Source organism: Lissotriton vulgaris, chromosome 6 (assembly GCF_964263255.1).
Source record: "Lissotriton vulgaris chromosome 6, aLisVul1.2, whole genome shotgun sequence".
NCBI lineage: Eukaryota > Metazoa > Chordata > Amphibia > Caudata > Salamandridae > Lissotriton > Lissotriton vulgaris.
Window position 1 is genome coordinate 1,773,466,091 of NC_141694.1, and position 15,684 is coordinate 1,773,481,774.

A 15,684-nucleotide genomic window follows, 5' to 3' on the forward strand; every position below is an offset into this window, starting at 1 on the left:
GTCCCTCTAGAAGGGCGAAATGCTAACCTCGTCGCCAGAATTGGTGAGGGGGCAGCATCCCGATTCGTATGACACCTTACTCGACATGTCTTGATAACGCGATACCGAGGTTACCGATATGGTACGCGTTATCATGGAACAGCCATTGGGTCTTGGTTCCGCAAGCTGCAACCGGGCTCGGCTCGTGCCAGAGCCCAATTCACACGGTTCCATGCACTCTGCCTTCAGGATTGTCAAGGCCTGCCATAGGAGTGACTGATAGGAACTCGGGTGTCTATTTTAAGGTTAGATATAGGGATACTATACCTAACGCCACGTTGCCCCAGCTGTCGTGCAGCCAGTTGTGTCAGATTTAGATGGCCATCCAGGGGTGGCATAATACATGCTTCAGCCCCTGGTAGGCCCTGGGTACACCGATGCCCTGAGTTACAGGGTCTAACAAGGTGGCCCAGTTCCAATTGGGTTATGCACCTAAGGTACACACATCAATTTAGCGAGAGAACAGCTAGGCTGTGGGTCTGATTGGCAGGCCCACAGCCCGAGAAAGTCGTAAACCAGTGAAACAAAAGCAAAAAAGTCCGGGTCATCATAGGATTGCAGACCCTACTCTCCTACATGTAAAAGCCATTTTGACTGTTTTGCACGCTATCATAAATGGCCGAACCTTTAGCAAAAATGTATCAATAGAGTTCTGCGTTCCTTCACTTGTCAATATTTGTGTGCTTAGTATGCTACAGTATCTCCTTGCTTTTAGAATAACCAGTGCACTTAGATTAATAGTAGCCCACAGAGCACTTAAAGGTGGAACACTCCGGCATCTCATTCAGTTTTAAAAGGCTTTTGACCTTCACTAAGTGTGTAGCACCCATTAGAACATGCATTCAGGAAAAATTTGAAAAAGTTAGTTATTTGATTCCCCATGCTAAAAAGGATTTGAAAATAACGTGCAGATTAAATAAGCCATGAAAATACATTGTCTGGCAACAGAATGCCGCTTTTGCTTTGCTGTGGCATAGTTTGGCTTTTTAATAATTGTTCTTGCCAGTTTATGCGTAAAGACCCAATCGAGTAAGGCTGTCTGAGTTTCTCATTTTGTACATTATAACCGGCTGGAAGGACTGCTTGATAGAAAATTTCATCTGAAAACTTGATTAGTATCTCTCTTAAAAAAGTGCATCATTTCACAATTAAAGTTTCACCTTCTCTTTTCAGTTACTAAAATATTTAAATCCGGCAATGTGCTCTTATGAGAGGCTACAGTTTAATAGGAGACCTCTTTTTCATGGAGCAGTCAGAAGAGCTTAACAGAGAGCAACTTCTCTGCAACTGGAGTCTACATATGCAAAGATTCCAGGAGATACCACTGCCTCATACGCAACTAAACCAACTTGAAGGTTGAAGGGTAAAAACTACAAACGCTTTCTTCTATTTCTAGTACAATTTCCTCATGGCATTCAACCTGATGGTACTCTTTCAGTCCTGGTGGTGGTTCTGGGAGATACAGCAGAAGGGATCCCTTTTGCGCTCTCCTTCTCCCTCCCCCATTGTCTGTGCTGTCCCCAGTACCCATTATTTCTGGTATGAGAACCAACATTCTTAATTTGGTTTTAAGCTCCACTTTTAAGAAACAGGCAAGTCCTGCATGAAGATAGTAATGCTCGGAGAAGCATTAAGAAATGTTTCATCAAAGTTACTGGAATGAATTAGAGGTGTAAATATGATTTTGCAGTGATTCGGTGTAGTTTAGGAAGAGAGGAATACATACATTACCTGAAAAGACACCATTTTGATGCTCCCGAAGAAGGACCCAGGAGGCAGACTGACTGGACTGGCAAAAACTGGCTTGATCAGCCAGATACAGTTTAATTTTGAGCATCTTGCCATTAGAAATTTAGAAAAAGTACACCTCCCGGAGTCAGGATCTGCAATCGCTCCACAGTCCGACCTGCTCACTCTCTTGTGTGCATCCTAAGCCAGCATGCTTCATCCTCACCAGTGCCCTATGAACACAAGATGCCCATGTGTCTGCATTGCTACATCTTCACTAGCGCCACAATACCACATCTTCTTCAAATGTGTGGTTCGTACAGGCCAGTACCACATCACTTCTTCAAATACGGGTTTCACACAGGCAACAGCATCAAATTGTCTATTCCCTTTATTACTGAGTTCTTTAGGCACCAATTGGATAATGGTGGAGCTGCTGCACTGATTTCGTTATCACAGCGCAGAATTTGACACTGTATATCACATCATTCTCCTGCAAAGATTAGAGGGAATGGGAATAAAGGATATTGCCCTTTAGTGGCTGAAATCTTCCTGCATGACCACACTTCTCAGGTCCACTCTAACCAACACAGGTCAAAACCTCTTCCTCTGGCTTCAGGTGTTCCCCAGGAATCCACCTTGAGCCCAATGTTCTTCAATTTATATGTTAGACCATTAGCGGAGAAAGTGGAACATTATGGCCTCACATACTATGCATATGCAGATTATACGCAGATTGTACTATTTCTGTCAGCCCAAAACAATCAGAATGTGAAGGTCCTTAATTCATGCCTCATCCAAGTTTCATCATGGATGTGTGCCAACTCCATAAAAACTAAATGGCGATAAGACAGAGGGTCTGGTAGTGGGTAATCCCCCTCCCCTTTGGGGTTCCCATGCCCAGTTTCGGTCATAAAGATTCTGGAAGTTTTGCTTGATGATAAATTGACTAAGAGCCATCAGGTCAACAAGGTGGCGGCTACCTGCTTTGGCATCCTGAAAGGCAAGGGCTTAGGAAGATTATTTGCTGTCTCCCTACCTCTGCTTAGAGAACTGTGGTCCAGGCCCTTATAATTTCCAGGCTGGACTATGGGAATAGTTTATATCTGGTGTTTGCAAAAACACTATGTAAAGGCCTCCAGATTGTTCAAAATGCTGCTGCATGTCTTTTACTGCATCCTCCTCAATTCACTTCCACAGCCAGTATGTGATGGGCTTTACATTGGTTACCTATTGATCACCATGTTCAATTCAAGGCACTGTGCTATATGCAGAAGTGCCTTTCCTTCACCGGACCTGCTTATATGAGATCTTGTGTGTCTCTGTAATCCCCAACATGCTCATTGCATTCTAGTCATCTCAGACTGGCTGTATTCCTGGAATCAGGAAATCCTGCCAAGGAGGATGGGCATTCTGCTTTCTCAGACCTAGTCTCTGGAATGATTTGCCTCCAACTCTGAGAAAATGTTATTCACGCTCTCTGTTTGTTAAATCTCTAATAACTTGGTGTTTCAATCCCCGGAATTTAACAAATTGACATCCCCCGTAGATGGCACTCCAGTCTGCTACACTTTTCGTATTGGAGCGGAGCACTGGGAAACCTTTTTTAGGCTGTTCAAAATACGTAAAATTAAGGACTGACTGTGTTAACATATGCCCGGCCTTCTTGAACGCACCATTTCTAAATGTAACAATCAACTGTGTCTTTCCTACTTGTCTCAATTCTCATTAACTGCATCATTACTTGAAGCAACCGAAGACAGTGCCTCGCCTGTGAGCCCTATCTTTTCTGAACTGTTTTATTTATCAAGTGATGGTAGAGCTTATGCAGTCTTTGTGCAGCCTATGTGCATTACCCCCACAGACCGCACTTACCTTGTTCTCCACCCGCGGACGACCCACATGATCGAAAGGCTTCTGTAACCACCTCATGACTGCTTGTCTTATATGGCCAAGACTGGAGCTTCCACAACTCATATCCCCAAGTACTCTAGGACTCGGACTATGAGTGGAGGAATTGCGGTCTCTGTTTGATGCCTCTTGATATCTCTTATGGAACCAACAACAAGAAGGAACATCGAAGATCAAATTGTGATAACACTTGCAAGCCACCACTGTGCTTGTCTAGCCTTTGTGTATTATCCATGTGTATTTAAACATTGATAATTTTGTAAGACTAGAGCCACGGTCAATTACACAGTAAGTATGATAGAAAGACAGATCATTCTGTTAATGCCATGAATTCGATTTAAGTTACTAAGAGTATAATAATAATAATAATATTAATAATATTAATAATAATAATGTTGTCTGAAAATCAAACCCTAAAAAGCCTAAAAATTAGGTCCTTGGCATTACAGCACACTCACAGTAGTATCTGATTTCTGCGTTTCCAGGACAGCAGAAATATATCTTACAGGGATTGCCTATTAGCACCTTATTAGGGCAGAACCTATAAAATAGGCATGACACCCGCTGACCTCGGCCTTAGAGGTATTGGGAACAATATTGTGAGGTTCATTGTTGCTTATTAAAGATGGGAGAATGGCGTGAGACAATAGATAAGGCGAGTAGTGTCGCGAGTAGTGTCTCACTTAACAATCGAAAGGGTACTGTATATTACCCCAATATTGGAACTTTCATAGATTCCCATGCTTTTGTATCATTCCCCGTCGTCGGAATGGGAGTCTCGGTAACAAAAATACCATAGCTGTAGGTACAAAAGAGAAAGGAAAAAAAGGCCTAGGCCTCATTCCCTTTTGTAGCATATCACCCTCTTTTTGTAAAAGAGACTAAATTTAGGCATCAGCCAATCAGAAGTGCCTCACCCCTTAGAACCCTCCTGAAGGAACCTCAGAGCCTCAGATTTTCTACCACACGTTGTGCTTAGGGAGTCTCCTTTGAGCTCTGCTCAACTTCTACTCTTCAAGGAATTTTTTCAGGATTTTTTCTTCAGATTCTTTTCAGATTCTCTTCGGGATTGTTAGCTGCCTTCCAGGATGTCTGACATGGAGAAGAAAAAGGCTTTTTTCAAGCCATGTGGCAAAAAAAGGCTTTTTGTGGAGCATAAGCACAAAGACTGCATCTATTGCCTCTATCCTGACCACAAGGCTGCGGACTGTAAGATCTGTCGCACCTTTTTCGACCAAGACCCTCCAGGACCGTGAGGGTAGACTTTTGACATGGCTCCAGAAGTTGAAATCTAGGAAGGATACTGTCTCTAGTGACAGTGAGGATGCAGCGTCGATGTCTTCCTCAAGAAGGTCAGTGAAGAGGAGTAGGGGTTCCCCTTCTCCTTCTGTGGAGCAATCGACTAAGGCCTCAAAAACGACCCCCAGTGAGTCTGAGAGCCAGGGTCCCCCCAAATCTCCTCACCGAGGTGAAAAGGAGGGTAGGACCAGCTACGCCTTCCATGGGTGAGAAGACGGCCTCCGTCTTCAAGAAACCTTCTTCCCAGTCTTCTGAGAGGAGTTCTAAGCCCTCGACGACGAAGACGTCGACTGCGGAGGTTCCGTCGACGAAGAAATCTAAGTCGAAATTAGTATCGTCGACGAGCCCGTCGACGGGGGATTCGTCGTCGAAGGAACCGTCGTCGAAGACAGAAGCGTCGACGGCAGGTTCATCAGCGTCGACGGGAGGTTTGCCGACGACGGTGTCGACGACGAAGGCGCTGACGACGAAGGCGTCGACGGCTAAGGTCACAGTGTCGCCGACGATAATGGTGTCGGCGACGACGGTCTCGTCGACGAGGGCATCGACGACGACGACTTTGACAATGACGACAGCTGGAACCTCAACAGTTTCATCGTCGATGACATCGACGACCCCGATCTCGTCGACGTGTGTACAACCGTCACCGACGGAACTGTCGACGGTATTGTCCTCTGAAAAGAGAATTACGATTTCTGTAACAAGAATTACGCCGGAGATGACTTCTCCGAGGAGAGTGACCCCCTGCTACCAATCTTGCTCTTTCAGGAAGGGGAGTCAGAGGAGGATGACCAGGACTGGTACAGCTATGCCAATAGTCCCTCTCAACTTCTAGTCAAATGCCAGGAGACGGACTCTGAAGGAGAATACGACCAGGAGGATGATGATCATCAGCAGACGACCCAGTCGCAACACCATTCTGGGCAGGATAAGTTTACAGTGCCATCTTCTTTTCTTCAGGATCTGCATAAGATGCTGCAGGACTACAATTCTAAGGCGAATAGGCCAATTCTGGTCCCAGCGGCGCCTGCTGCGCTTGCAGTGATTTCTGCCTCAACGGTGATGCCAGGTTTACCTGCTCAGGTTTCTCCTCAGCCTCAAACATCCTTTCCACAGGATTCCTCCGGACTGGCAGATGCCCATGATGATTCCTCGGATGAGGATCAACAGTCGGATCATGACTCTGTTCATACTACTGAATATGATGAATATATCATTCAGGATCCCTCATCACCAGTTCCGGGTCCAGTTTATTCCCCGCCAGCGGACATTGGAGGTTTCCATCAGCTGATGGAAAGAGCAGCTGGCAGGTTCAAATTGGCCATGCCTGCTGTGGCTACGGATTGTTTCCTATATGATTTCAAGGAACCCTTTAGGAAGACAACTAGGTCAATTCCTATTGTAGATCATCTGTGGAAGGAGGGCCTAAAGGCTATGAAGGACCCAGCGACGGTGGTCCCTGTGCTACTGCGTCTGGATAAGAAATATAGGGCACCTGATGATGGACTGGCGGCCTTGACGGGTCATCCAAGACCAGACTCCGTTATCTCACAGGCAGCGCAGAGGAAATCCCGTAACCCCTCTGCCCCCTTAACAACTCCTCCGGACAAGGAAGGGCGGAGATTAGATAATGCGGGGAAAAGATTCTCATCGATGGCGAGTCTTCTAGTGCGAGCTGCGAATGCCCTGGTGATCTTGGGTAGATACGACCGCCAGCTTTGGTGTGATGTCGCCCCGTTCCTAGACTAGCTACCTCCGGAGTCAACATCAGAGGCAAAAAACATCTTACAGGAGGGAGAAGCAACGTCAATGGAGATCATTGACTGTGCAATGGACATTGCAACAACAGCGTTTCGTTCCTTGGCTGGGGCGGCAGTCCTCCGTCGCCAAGGATGGCTGAAGGCTACTTGGTTTCGGCCTGAGATCAAAAACAAGGTCCTGGATCTTCCCATTGATGGTGAAGCATTATTCGGTAAACTGATTGATGACACTCTTCAGGAAATAAAAAAGGACACAGAGGCTGCCAGGTCCTTGGGGACCCTTCAATACCGCAAGTCTCCTTTTAAGGGATCCAGAGGCAGAGGTAATAATTACAAGGGATCCTATCAACAGCAGCGCTATTCCTCCATGGGCTCAGGTTCCCAACAATACAGTCAGTCTTATCAGCAGAGACAGGGCCAGTCTTCAAGCTACTCCAGGCCTTACAATAAGGGGAAGCATGCTGGACGAGGATGAGATTAGTCCAAGCGCCAGTAGCAGCCTCCTGGCTCTTCCTACTGGACCCTCCTCCAAAAGATCATCAGTTGGAGGCAGGGTAACCAAATACCTTCAAAACTGGTCCTGGATAACATCGGACCGTTGGGTGCTCAACATCATTCGGAAAGGGCATACCTTGGAATTTACTCAAGTCCCTTCACCCAAGCCCCCTGCAGCCATTCCATCGAAACACCCGCGTCTCATGCGGCTCGAGGTCCAACAGATGCTCCGGAAGGGAGCGATAGAGCCGGTCCCCTCAAATCAAAAGGGACAAGGATTCTATTCAGGTTCTTCCTGGTAAGGAAGACTCTAGAGAAATGGCGCCCCATTTTAGACCTCAGGGAGCTTAACACCTATCTCATCTTTCTGTCCTTCCGGATGGTCTCTCTCCAGGACATCTTGAATCTTATCAGCCCGGGGGATTTCATGGCCACGCTCGATCTCGAGGATGCGTACTTCCATGTCCCGATTCACCCAGCACACAGAAGGTTTCTACGATTCACAGTAGCCAAGAGCCATTTTCAGTTCAGTGTTTTACCCTTTGGACTCTACTCAGCCCCGAGGATTTTTACAAAGGTTCTGGCGCCAGTTGCAGCATTTCTGCTGAAGAACCATTTCCAAGTCTTCCCCTACCTGGACGACTGGTTGCTGAAAGCTCCGTCCAGGGAGGCAGCGCTGGACGCTGTTCAGGCTTGTTCAAATTTGTTTCAGAATCTGGGACTCACTCTAAACAACAAAAAGTCATCCCTGGTCCTGTCCAGAAAGGCTCGTTTCCTGGGAGCCCATCCTGGATTCAAAGCTCTCAAGAGCCTTCCCTACTCCGGAAAGGAGGGAGAAATTGCAGACCTTGGCTCGGGACTTACAAGAAAGAAGGTGTCTTTCAGTACGCCGCTACAAATCTCTGCTGGGGGTGATTTCATCATGTATCCCCCTAATTCCTCATTGCAGACTAAGAATGCATCCTCTGCAGGAGCAGACAACCAGTGGAAGCAGGTCCACGCTTCATTCGAGGACAAGGTGACCATCACTCCAATGATGAAGGAAGTGGCCTTATGGTGGACAGATCAAAACAACTTGTCCCAAGGTCTATCCTTCGTAAGCGACCCGTCTCCACAAGTTGTAACAACAGACGCGTCATTGGAGGGTTGGGGAGCAGTGATGCAAGACCTGCATGTCAGCGGTCATTGGTCGCCCATGGCGAAACGACTCCACATCAACCTTTTGGAGCTAAGGGCGATAAGACTGGCTCTGCAAGCTTTTCTTCCTCGCCTGGAGGGTTCGCAAGTGTTTATCAGGACGGACAACACCACGGCAATGCACTATGTGAACAAAGAAGGAGGAACCAGATCTGGTCCATTGTCAGAAGAAGCTCAACAGATCTGGGAATGGGCGATCCTTCAGGGAATATCGCTAAAGGCAGAACACTTGCCAGGGGTTCTAAACTAGAACGCCGACAGACTGAGCAGGTCATCCTCAGTCAGCCACGAATGGGAATTGAATCAGCGAGTTCTGGAGGAGGTCTTCAGCCAGTGGGGCAGACCGCAGGTGGATCTCTTTGCCCCACCGACCAATAAGAAATGCCGGTCTTACGCAAGCAGGTTTCACCATTGAGGTTCTCTGGGGAATGCGCTTTCGATTAGCATGGTCAAGGACATTTGTCTACGCCTTTCCCCCCATAACTCTTATCCTGCGGCTCATCAGGAAGATCAAGGTGGAGCCGTGCACGATGATCCTGATAGCCCCTGCGTGGCCGGGACAGTTCTGGTACACGGAACTCCATCTGTTGTCGCTAGCTCCTCCTCTTCCTTTGAAGGGTCTACCAGATCTCCTCACAGTGTCCTAAGGACAAGTTTGGCACCCAGATCCACAGTCATTACACCTGACAGCATGGCTCCTGAGCAGCGAGAGTTTATGAATCTCCCCATATCAAGAGAAATTAAGGAGGTCCTTTCCCAGGCAAGGGCTCCTTCAACGAACAGGACTTACCATCTTAAGTGGAAAAGATTTTGTTGCTGGTGTAGGAGAGAAAAGATTGATCCTTTTGCTTCCAAGCTTCATCAGCTCCTACCTTATCTGCTGTCCTTGGCTAAGTCGGGACTAGCCCATTCATTAATTAAAGTCCATTTGGCGGCGATTTCGAGGTACAGAAGGTCTGGGTCTGGGCCTTCCTTGTGGTCCTCCAGGATTGTCAAGCAGTTTCTTAAGGGCTTGTTCAGAGTCTATCCACCAGTGAGACCGCCTCCTCCGACTTGGCATTTGAATCTAGTCCTTTCCCAGCTCATGAAAGGCCCATTTGAACCAATCCATCGTTCTGACATGAGGTACCTTTCATGGAAATTGGCTCTTCTCCTCGCTCTCACGTCGGCTAGGCGTGTTGGAGAATTGCAGGCCTTGACTATCCAAGAACCTTTCCTCCAATTCAAAAGAAACACTGTAATCATGAGAACTAACGCCCAGCAGTGGAGATCCGGGCCATATGCGTACGACTAACAAGACTTATCAAGGTCTCCAGGACTCTAGAACACAAGAACTGATCTCCACACAGTGACTTACGCTACCCTATTAATTATCAAGTTGGAATCTATACCTATATCAGCGCAACCGTCAGCATCTCAATAAATAGGATCTTTAATATTATCACATCATACCTGCTTCGCCTTACTGATAAGAACATCTCGACAACAAGACCTGCCCATCCTTATCGAGATTGCCTTGAAAAAGCCCCTGAGTGGGCGAAACACGTGTCGGCAGTGCAAAGCTGGAAAATTTTTAATGTGCTTAAAATAAAGATTTTTGAAGAACAACGTACGGTTTTGGATCCATACTTTGAAGCTTCCTTACCACTTATGAACTCATGGTTGAAACTGGTGAAAAAAATTATGATATAACCAATGTGTTAGGAAAATTTTCTTGACACCGGACTTCTTAGAGGGTGCTTGTTGTAACTTGGTTTTTTCCTGAGTATTGATACGGGCATTAAGTTGCTTTGTTTAACACCCCTGGTGGTGGGTGTCCCACCAGGTTCTCAGTGCACCTCTTCCCTTGATACTTCACACGCGACCTGCTCAGTGAAAATAGTCGCTAACAGAAGGTGCGGACGTTTTCTCTCATTGAGAAACGCTACCACCAACATTGCTGTATTAATCATGAGAACTAACCCTAGGTTTATGCCTAAGGTTCCCTCGGACTTCCACTTGAATGAGCCGGTCATTCTGAAGGCGTTTTTTCCTCAACCCGCTACACCAGCAGAAAGAACATTGCATTCGTCAGATGTACAACGATGCTTGAAATTCTATTTGGAACATACTAAGGGATTTCGGAAATCCTCACAGTTATTTGTTGCCTTTGGGGGTCCAAGCAAGGGCCTTCCGCTATCTAAGCAGGGTATTTCAAGATGGATCACAAGTGCCATTCTGCATTGCCACACTGCAGCAGGAAAACCTCTGACTAATAGGATTCGAGCACATTCCACAAGATCTGTGGCATCTTCAACGGCCCTCTTTGCGGGGGTGCAGATTAAAGACATTTGCAGAGCTGCCACTTGGAGCAGCGTTTACACCTTTACCAAGCATTACTGCTTGGAATCCTTACAACAAGATGATGCGGCAGTAGGACAGGCTGTCCTGAGGAACCTCTTTCAATAATTGGTGAGCTTTCCTTTCTATCCCACCTTCCATATTACACATTTTGTTTCTTTATGTCATGTTGGCTATTGCAATTATTTTATGACACAAAATGTGGTTTTGTTGCTAACTGCTTGCTACTCTGATACAAAAGCATGAGAATCTATGAAAGTTCCAATACTGGGGTAAGAAAACAAGTTAGTTACCTGTAACTTTGGTTCCCCAGTATTGGTAACTTTCATAGATTCCCATGGGCCCACCCACCGCCCAGAGGAAAGCTCAGCCTACAACAGATATGGTGTCTAAGTACACAACGGCTACGAAAATCTGAGGCTCTGAGGTTACTTCAGGAAGGTTCTAAGGGGTGAGGCACTTCTGATTGGCTGATGCCTAAGTTTGGTCTCTTTTACAAAAAGAGAGCGATATGTCACAAAAGGGAATGAGGCCTAGGCCTTTTTCCTTTCTCTTTTGTACCTACAGCTATGGTATTTTTGTTACCGAGACTCCCATTCCGACGACGGGGAATGATACAAAAGCATGGGAATCTATGAAAGTTACCAATACTGGGGAACCAAAGTTACAGGTAAGTAACTTATTTTCTTTTGTCTTCAGGTTTTTAAGAGTACCCATTTAAATGGTGAATGCGATGAGAGAACGTTTTTGGGTTTTCGGAGGAAATGTTCTCAGGATCCAGATGGTCATCTTGCTCTGTTGCTTTTTTGTAATAACTGTGGTCACTAATAAGGGTATACAGAGTGTCCTACTGTATGAGAGCCTGTCAATTCTTCATATCCCCCGCTTCCCATTCACATATCTTTGTATCTATATTCATTTCCATACATGATAGGTTCTTAAACCATATCTGATTAAAAAATAGTACACTGCAGGCTGACAGCCATTAGGAAAACTAAATTAAATTGATGTTTCTCTGCCTAATAAGTTCTGATGTTTCTTGCTGTGTCTACTGCAGGGTGAACAGGACGCGACTGATTCAGATAATGCTACTGAAATCTCTTCTTCAGGTAGGCAAATTAAGGACAAGTTAGACATGTTGTGATCCTCGGATTTTTAGCAGCTGTGAATCCAGTAGAAAATACATGACTGCCACTTAATATGGTTTTTCCTACAGAATGCTGAAGGACAATATATGTACTCGGTGGCCAGTTCAGGCTTACTGTGCTCTGTTTTTTTTTAAAAAAAGAACGTTATATTGAGAAGCCAAGATATTTACTGCATATGTCTGACTGGGGTATCATTGACTTATCAACATATCAAGGATGGGAACGCAATTTATATGTTCTCTTGTGTTGATGGGAAGGGAGATGTTGAACTCCTGTTTGTAACCACAATATCTCTCCTCATTTACCTTACAACCCACATGTTTTCCCTTTTTTGTTCCCCCTTTGACGTAGTTTGGCAACACTCGTGCAGTATTCCAATACTTTTGAGGGTTAAGGCTTACATTTTAAACATAAACATCCTGAACATCAAATGGTTAATGTTTGTACTCCACAATGTTTTTGGGCTTGTTATTTGTTTTATTAAGGAGTATCACTAATTTGTGTTCATTTAAATACATTATTTTAAAAATGTTTTTACTGAGCTAAGCACTGAAGACCTTCCAGAGGTTATTGCCATGCCTCTTATTTTATTCGAAGCTCCAGAGTTTCCAGTTCTTTATCATTTGCAGATCACATAAACTGTTCTGATTTGTTTTGCTTCTATTTAAATATTTGTTTTCATCCCACTTCTGAGTTACAAAAAATATTCTTTTTTAATTCCTGATATATTTTGAAATACTTGTACTATTTATTTACAAGCTGTTGAAATGTTGTGTTCGAATAAAAACGGACATCTTACAGCCTTTTGTTTCTTAATGGTTATCTGACAGCTCACTTGACAAAAACCTCTAAGTGTAATAAGAGAAAGAAAAGTAAACACTATTTTCCAGGCTAGCTAGAGCAACAATTAGTAAAAAGACAAACTGGCATGTGTCCTCTGTCTTTGAACAGACAACAAATGTGTCACAATAAAAACAAGATGTATTGCTCATTCAATTTCTGAATGAACAGAACAACTGTTCCTTCCAGCGTAAGGTCACTCCATAGTGAGTGGGCGAGTAGAGGCCTGAAACTGCATGTGGTTCTGATGTCCCTATCCTGGAAGACAATGGCTATTTAAATGCAGTAGCGACTTTCCAGCCATCTGTAGTCTCATGTTGCTATTACTACAGGTAGATGTAGCTCTTAAAATCTCCTGAAAGAAATTACTAACCAGAGCATATTCAAGACATGGGCAAAGTGGGCTATTGCCTAGGTTCCCAATCTTCCTCCTTTGTATATGATTAGGACAGTAGAAAGCTCTGTCCTCTGTATCCATCTCACCCTCTTTCGCTTTATCCGTCTACATCTTCTTCTCACTCTTTCTCTTGTAGTGTAGTTCCTATATTCCCAATAGGCTCTGCGCATTGGAATAGTATATCCTATAGATATGACGTAGGAATTAGGTCAGTAGGTCTCTATCGAATGTACTAAACTTAATAGTGAGTGCCAGCTAGCTCAGAGGTCACTAGAAACGTTCTCAAGTACACAAGAAGGGATTCGTTTCTGACAACCGCATAAACATGACAACTTTGTTTCCCTAGGGCTAGAATAACTATCTTCAGAGTCGTGGAAACAATAGATAAGTATTTCACTCAGTCAATCGTGCATGCTTCGTTTCTACAGAGTTGCAGAGAAGTAGTGAGACGGGTGTTTTCAATAAAAAGGGTTTATTGAACAGTCTTCTTTCTCATGCAAGAGAGTTGAACTGCTACAATCGTTAGGCAGAATGCAATGTATAATGCGTACAGCGTAAACAGTAATATGAAATAATACTGTAAGAGCATTGTATGGTTTCTAAGCCATAGAAAAATATATGCATAAATAACACAGGCAAAAATACTCAACTGGTGCTTCTAAAATACGCCTACCCCAATGTACCCAACCCAAGTCGAGTACGAGGGAAGAAGTATGGTCTTTAGCATAGGTTCGTTTTGCCAAGAATCTACCAACGGTTTCTCTAGGTTCTAATCAGCTCCATACCTTTGAATGAAGGAGATCTGGTATCTCTGTCTCGGGACTTGATTTCCCAACACCCCGCAATGGGAGTCAGAAACACTGGAGCTGGATTTCTCAGCAGAGGAGGGCAGCTTCCTGATCAGTGCGTCAGCTGCAGAGTCTGCTTCCTTCGGCACTTGCTGTAGCGAGCTGCGTCGGGCAAGTAGGTCGTCGAACTGCTCCGAACTACCATGCTTTGCCATAGCAAGTGAAGGTTTATTTATACCTTGAAAGTGTTTAGGAATGCCATGTTTGACGTAAAGTCGGGCTTATAACGTCATGAATGAACCCCTCATTGTAAAGTAACTGAGTTCTTGGAGAAATCCATATTCAAGCAAGGGGAAGTCCCTAACGGCTTAAGCTGGTTTTCCAAGAAATCGTTGTGACGTTTGGTGATCGGATGGAAGTAGCCATGCTTGTATTTGGAAAGCATGGGCTTTGCCTAAATAAGGGCTTGATTTGTATGCCTATATAAGGGCAACGTGAATTGTACCTATATAGGGGCATTAATCGGGAAAATGCATTTGGAATCTAAAACACCCACTCCACTTTCTTATGCATGACGTCTACTAAATACTAAGTTCTAAACATGTATAAACATATCTAAAAGCTATCTATACAACAAGTGTTTAAAACCCACTCAAAGATACATAAAAGTGCATTGATACTGGTTGTACACCAAAAGAGCATTTGTGCTGTACTCATTCAAGCAATGTTTCATTCAAAGCATATAGTTGACATTTTGAAAAATGCTACCGGAATGAATCACGAAAATACATTTATGAAATGGCTCATAAATACAGAAGAGAAAGGTGTTAAAACCATTTCATGTCATAGAAAAATAACTGTTGGCATGAGGACAAGGTCAAATATTGTCTGGAAGTATTTCAAAGAATTCTAGTTCTCTATCAATAGTTTTACTTTAAGCAGATTACTTTGTTCCAAAAGTCGAAAAATACAAATTTGGAAAAATAATAATCATCGAAAAAAGAGTTCCAAAGTTAGAACTTTGTTTTGAAAAAATTAAGGTCGAATTCAGAGTCTCTCAGAACACTGTGTGGCAAATCAAAAGTCAGTGTTGATATTTGGAGAAAACATCAAATCTTCTAAGTCTGTAAAAAAAATTGTCTACCATTGTAGGGGAAAGTTGGATTACCTCGTTAAAAAGATCAACCACACATAGATGTGAAGCATTGCCGTCAGCATTGTACGCATTAGCAATGTTCGAATCAAATGGTACCTGTGTGCCTGTCGTTTCTCGTACCTCAGCAGTAGCATTTTGCGTCTGTGAGATCTCAATGAATGCCGTCATCAGAATTGGTAGCCGCTGGGGACAACTCAGTGCATGGGCCGTTACTGGTTCAAGCAAAGTATCAACATCTGTTGGCATGACTGATGGGAGTATCAGACAGGTGTCTAGCATGCATTCTTCTCCGCATAGCAGGCATCGTAGAACAGGTAAGAAGCAATCTTACCAAATTGGTCTGAATGATAGAAATCATGTGCTATTCAATTCTCTTAGACAAGGTAGTCCCAAAATTTGGACTATGCGCTCATGACAGTTTATCGCCAGTAGAGTTGTCTCCATAGTGAACTGGGTGTCGCTGGTTATGTTATGTTATAGTTTTGGTAAAGCGCAAACAGCTGCCCCAGCAAAGAGGCGTCCCGGCGCTAAAGAACCACAGACCCTAGCCTGAAAATGAGAAAGGTGGGGATAAGGGTGGCCTAGA

At 44.4% G+C, this 15,684-nt stretch overlaps 1 protein-coding gene across 3 annotated transcripts in view; it reads left to right on the plus strand.

Moving 5' to 3' along the window:
- EFR3B (EFR3 homolog B) overlaps positions 1 to 15,684 on the plus strand; it is a 1,036,998-nt gene that overhangs the window by 831,393 nt on the left and 189,921 nt on the right. For all 3 annotated transcript variants that reach the window (XM_086928032.1, XM_086928030.1, XM_086928031.1), the window contains exon 12: positions 11,827 to 11,878. In XM_086928032.1, the coding sequence (XP_086784158.1) occupies positions 11,827 to 11,878 (52 nt within the window). The remainder of the gene's footprint in view (positions 1 to 11,826; positions 11,879 to 15,684) is intronic.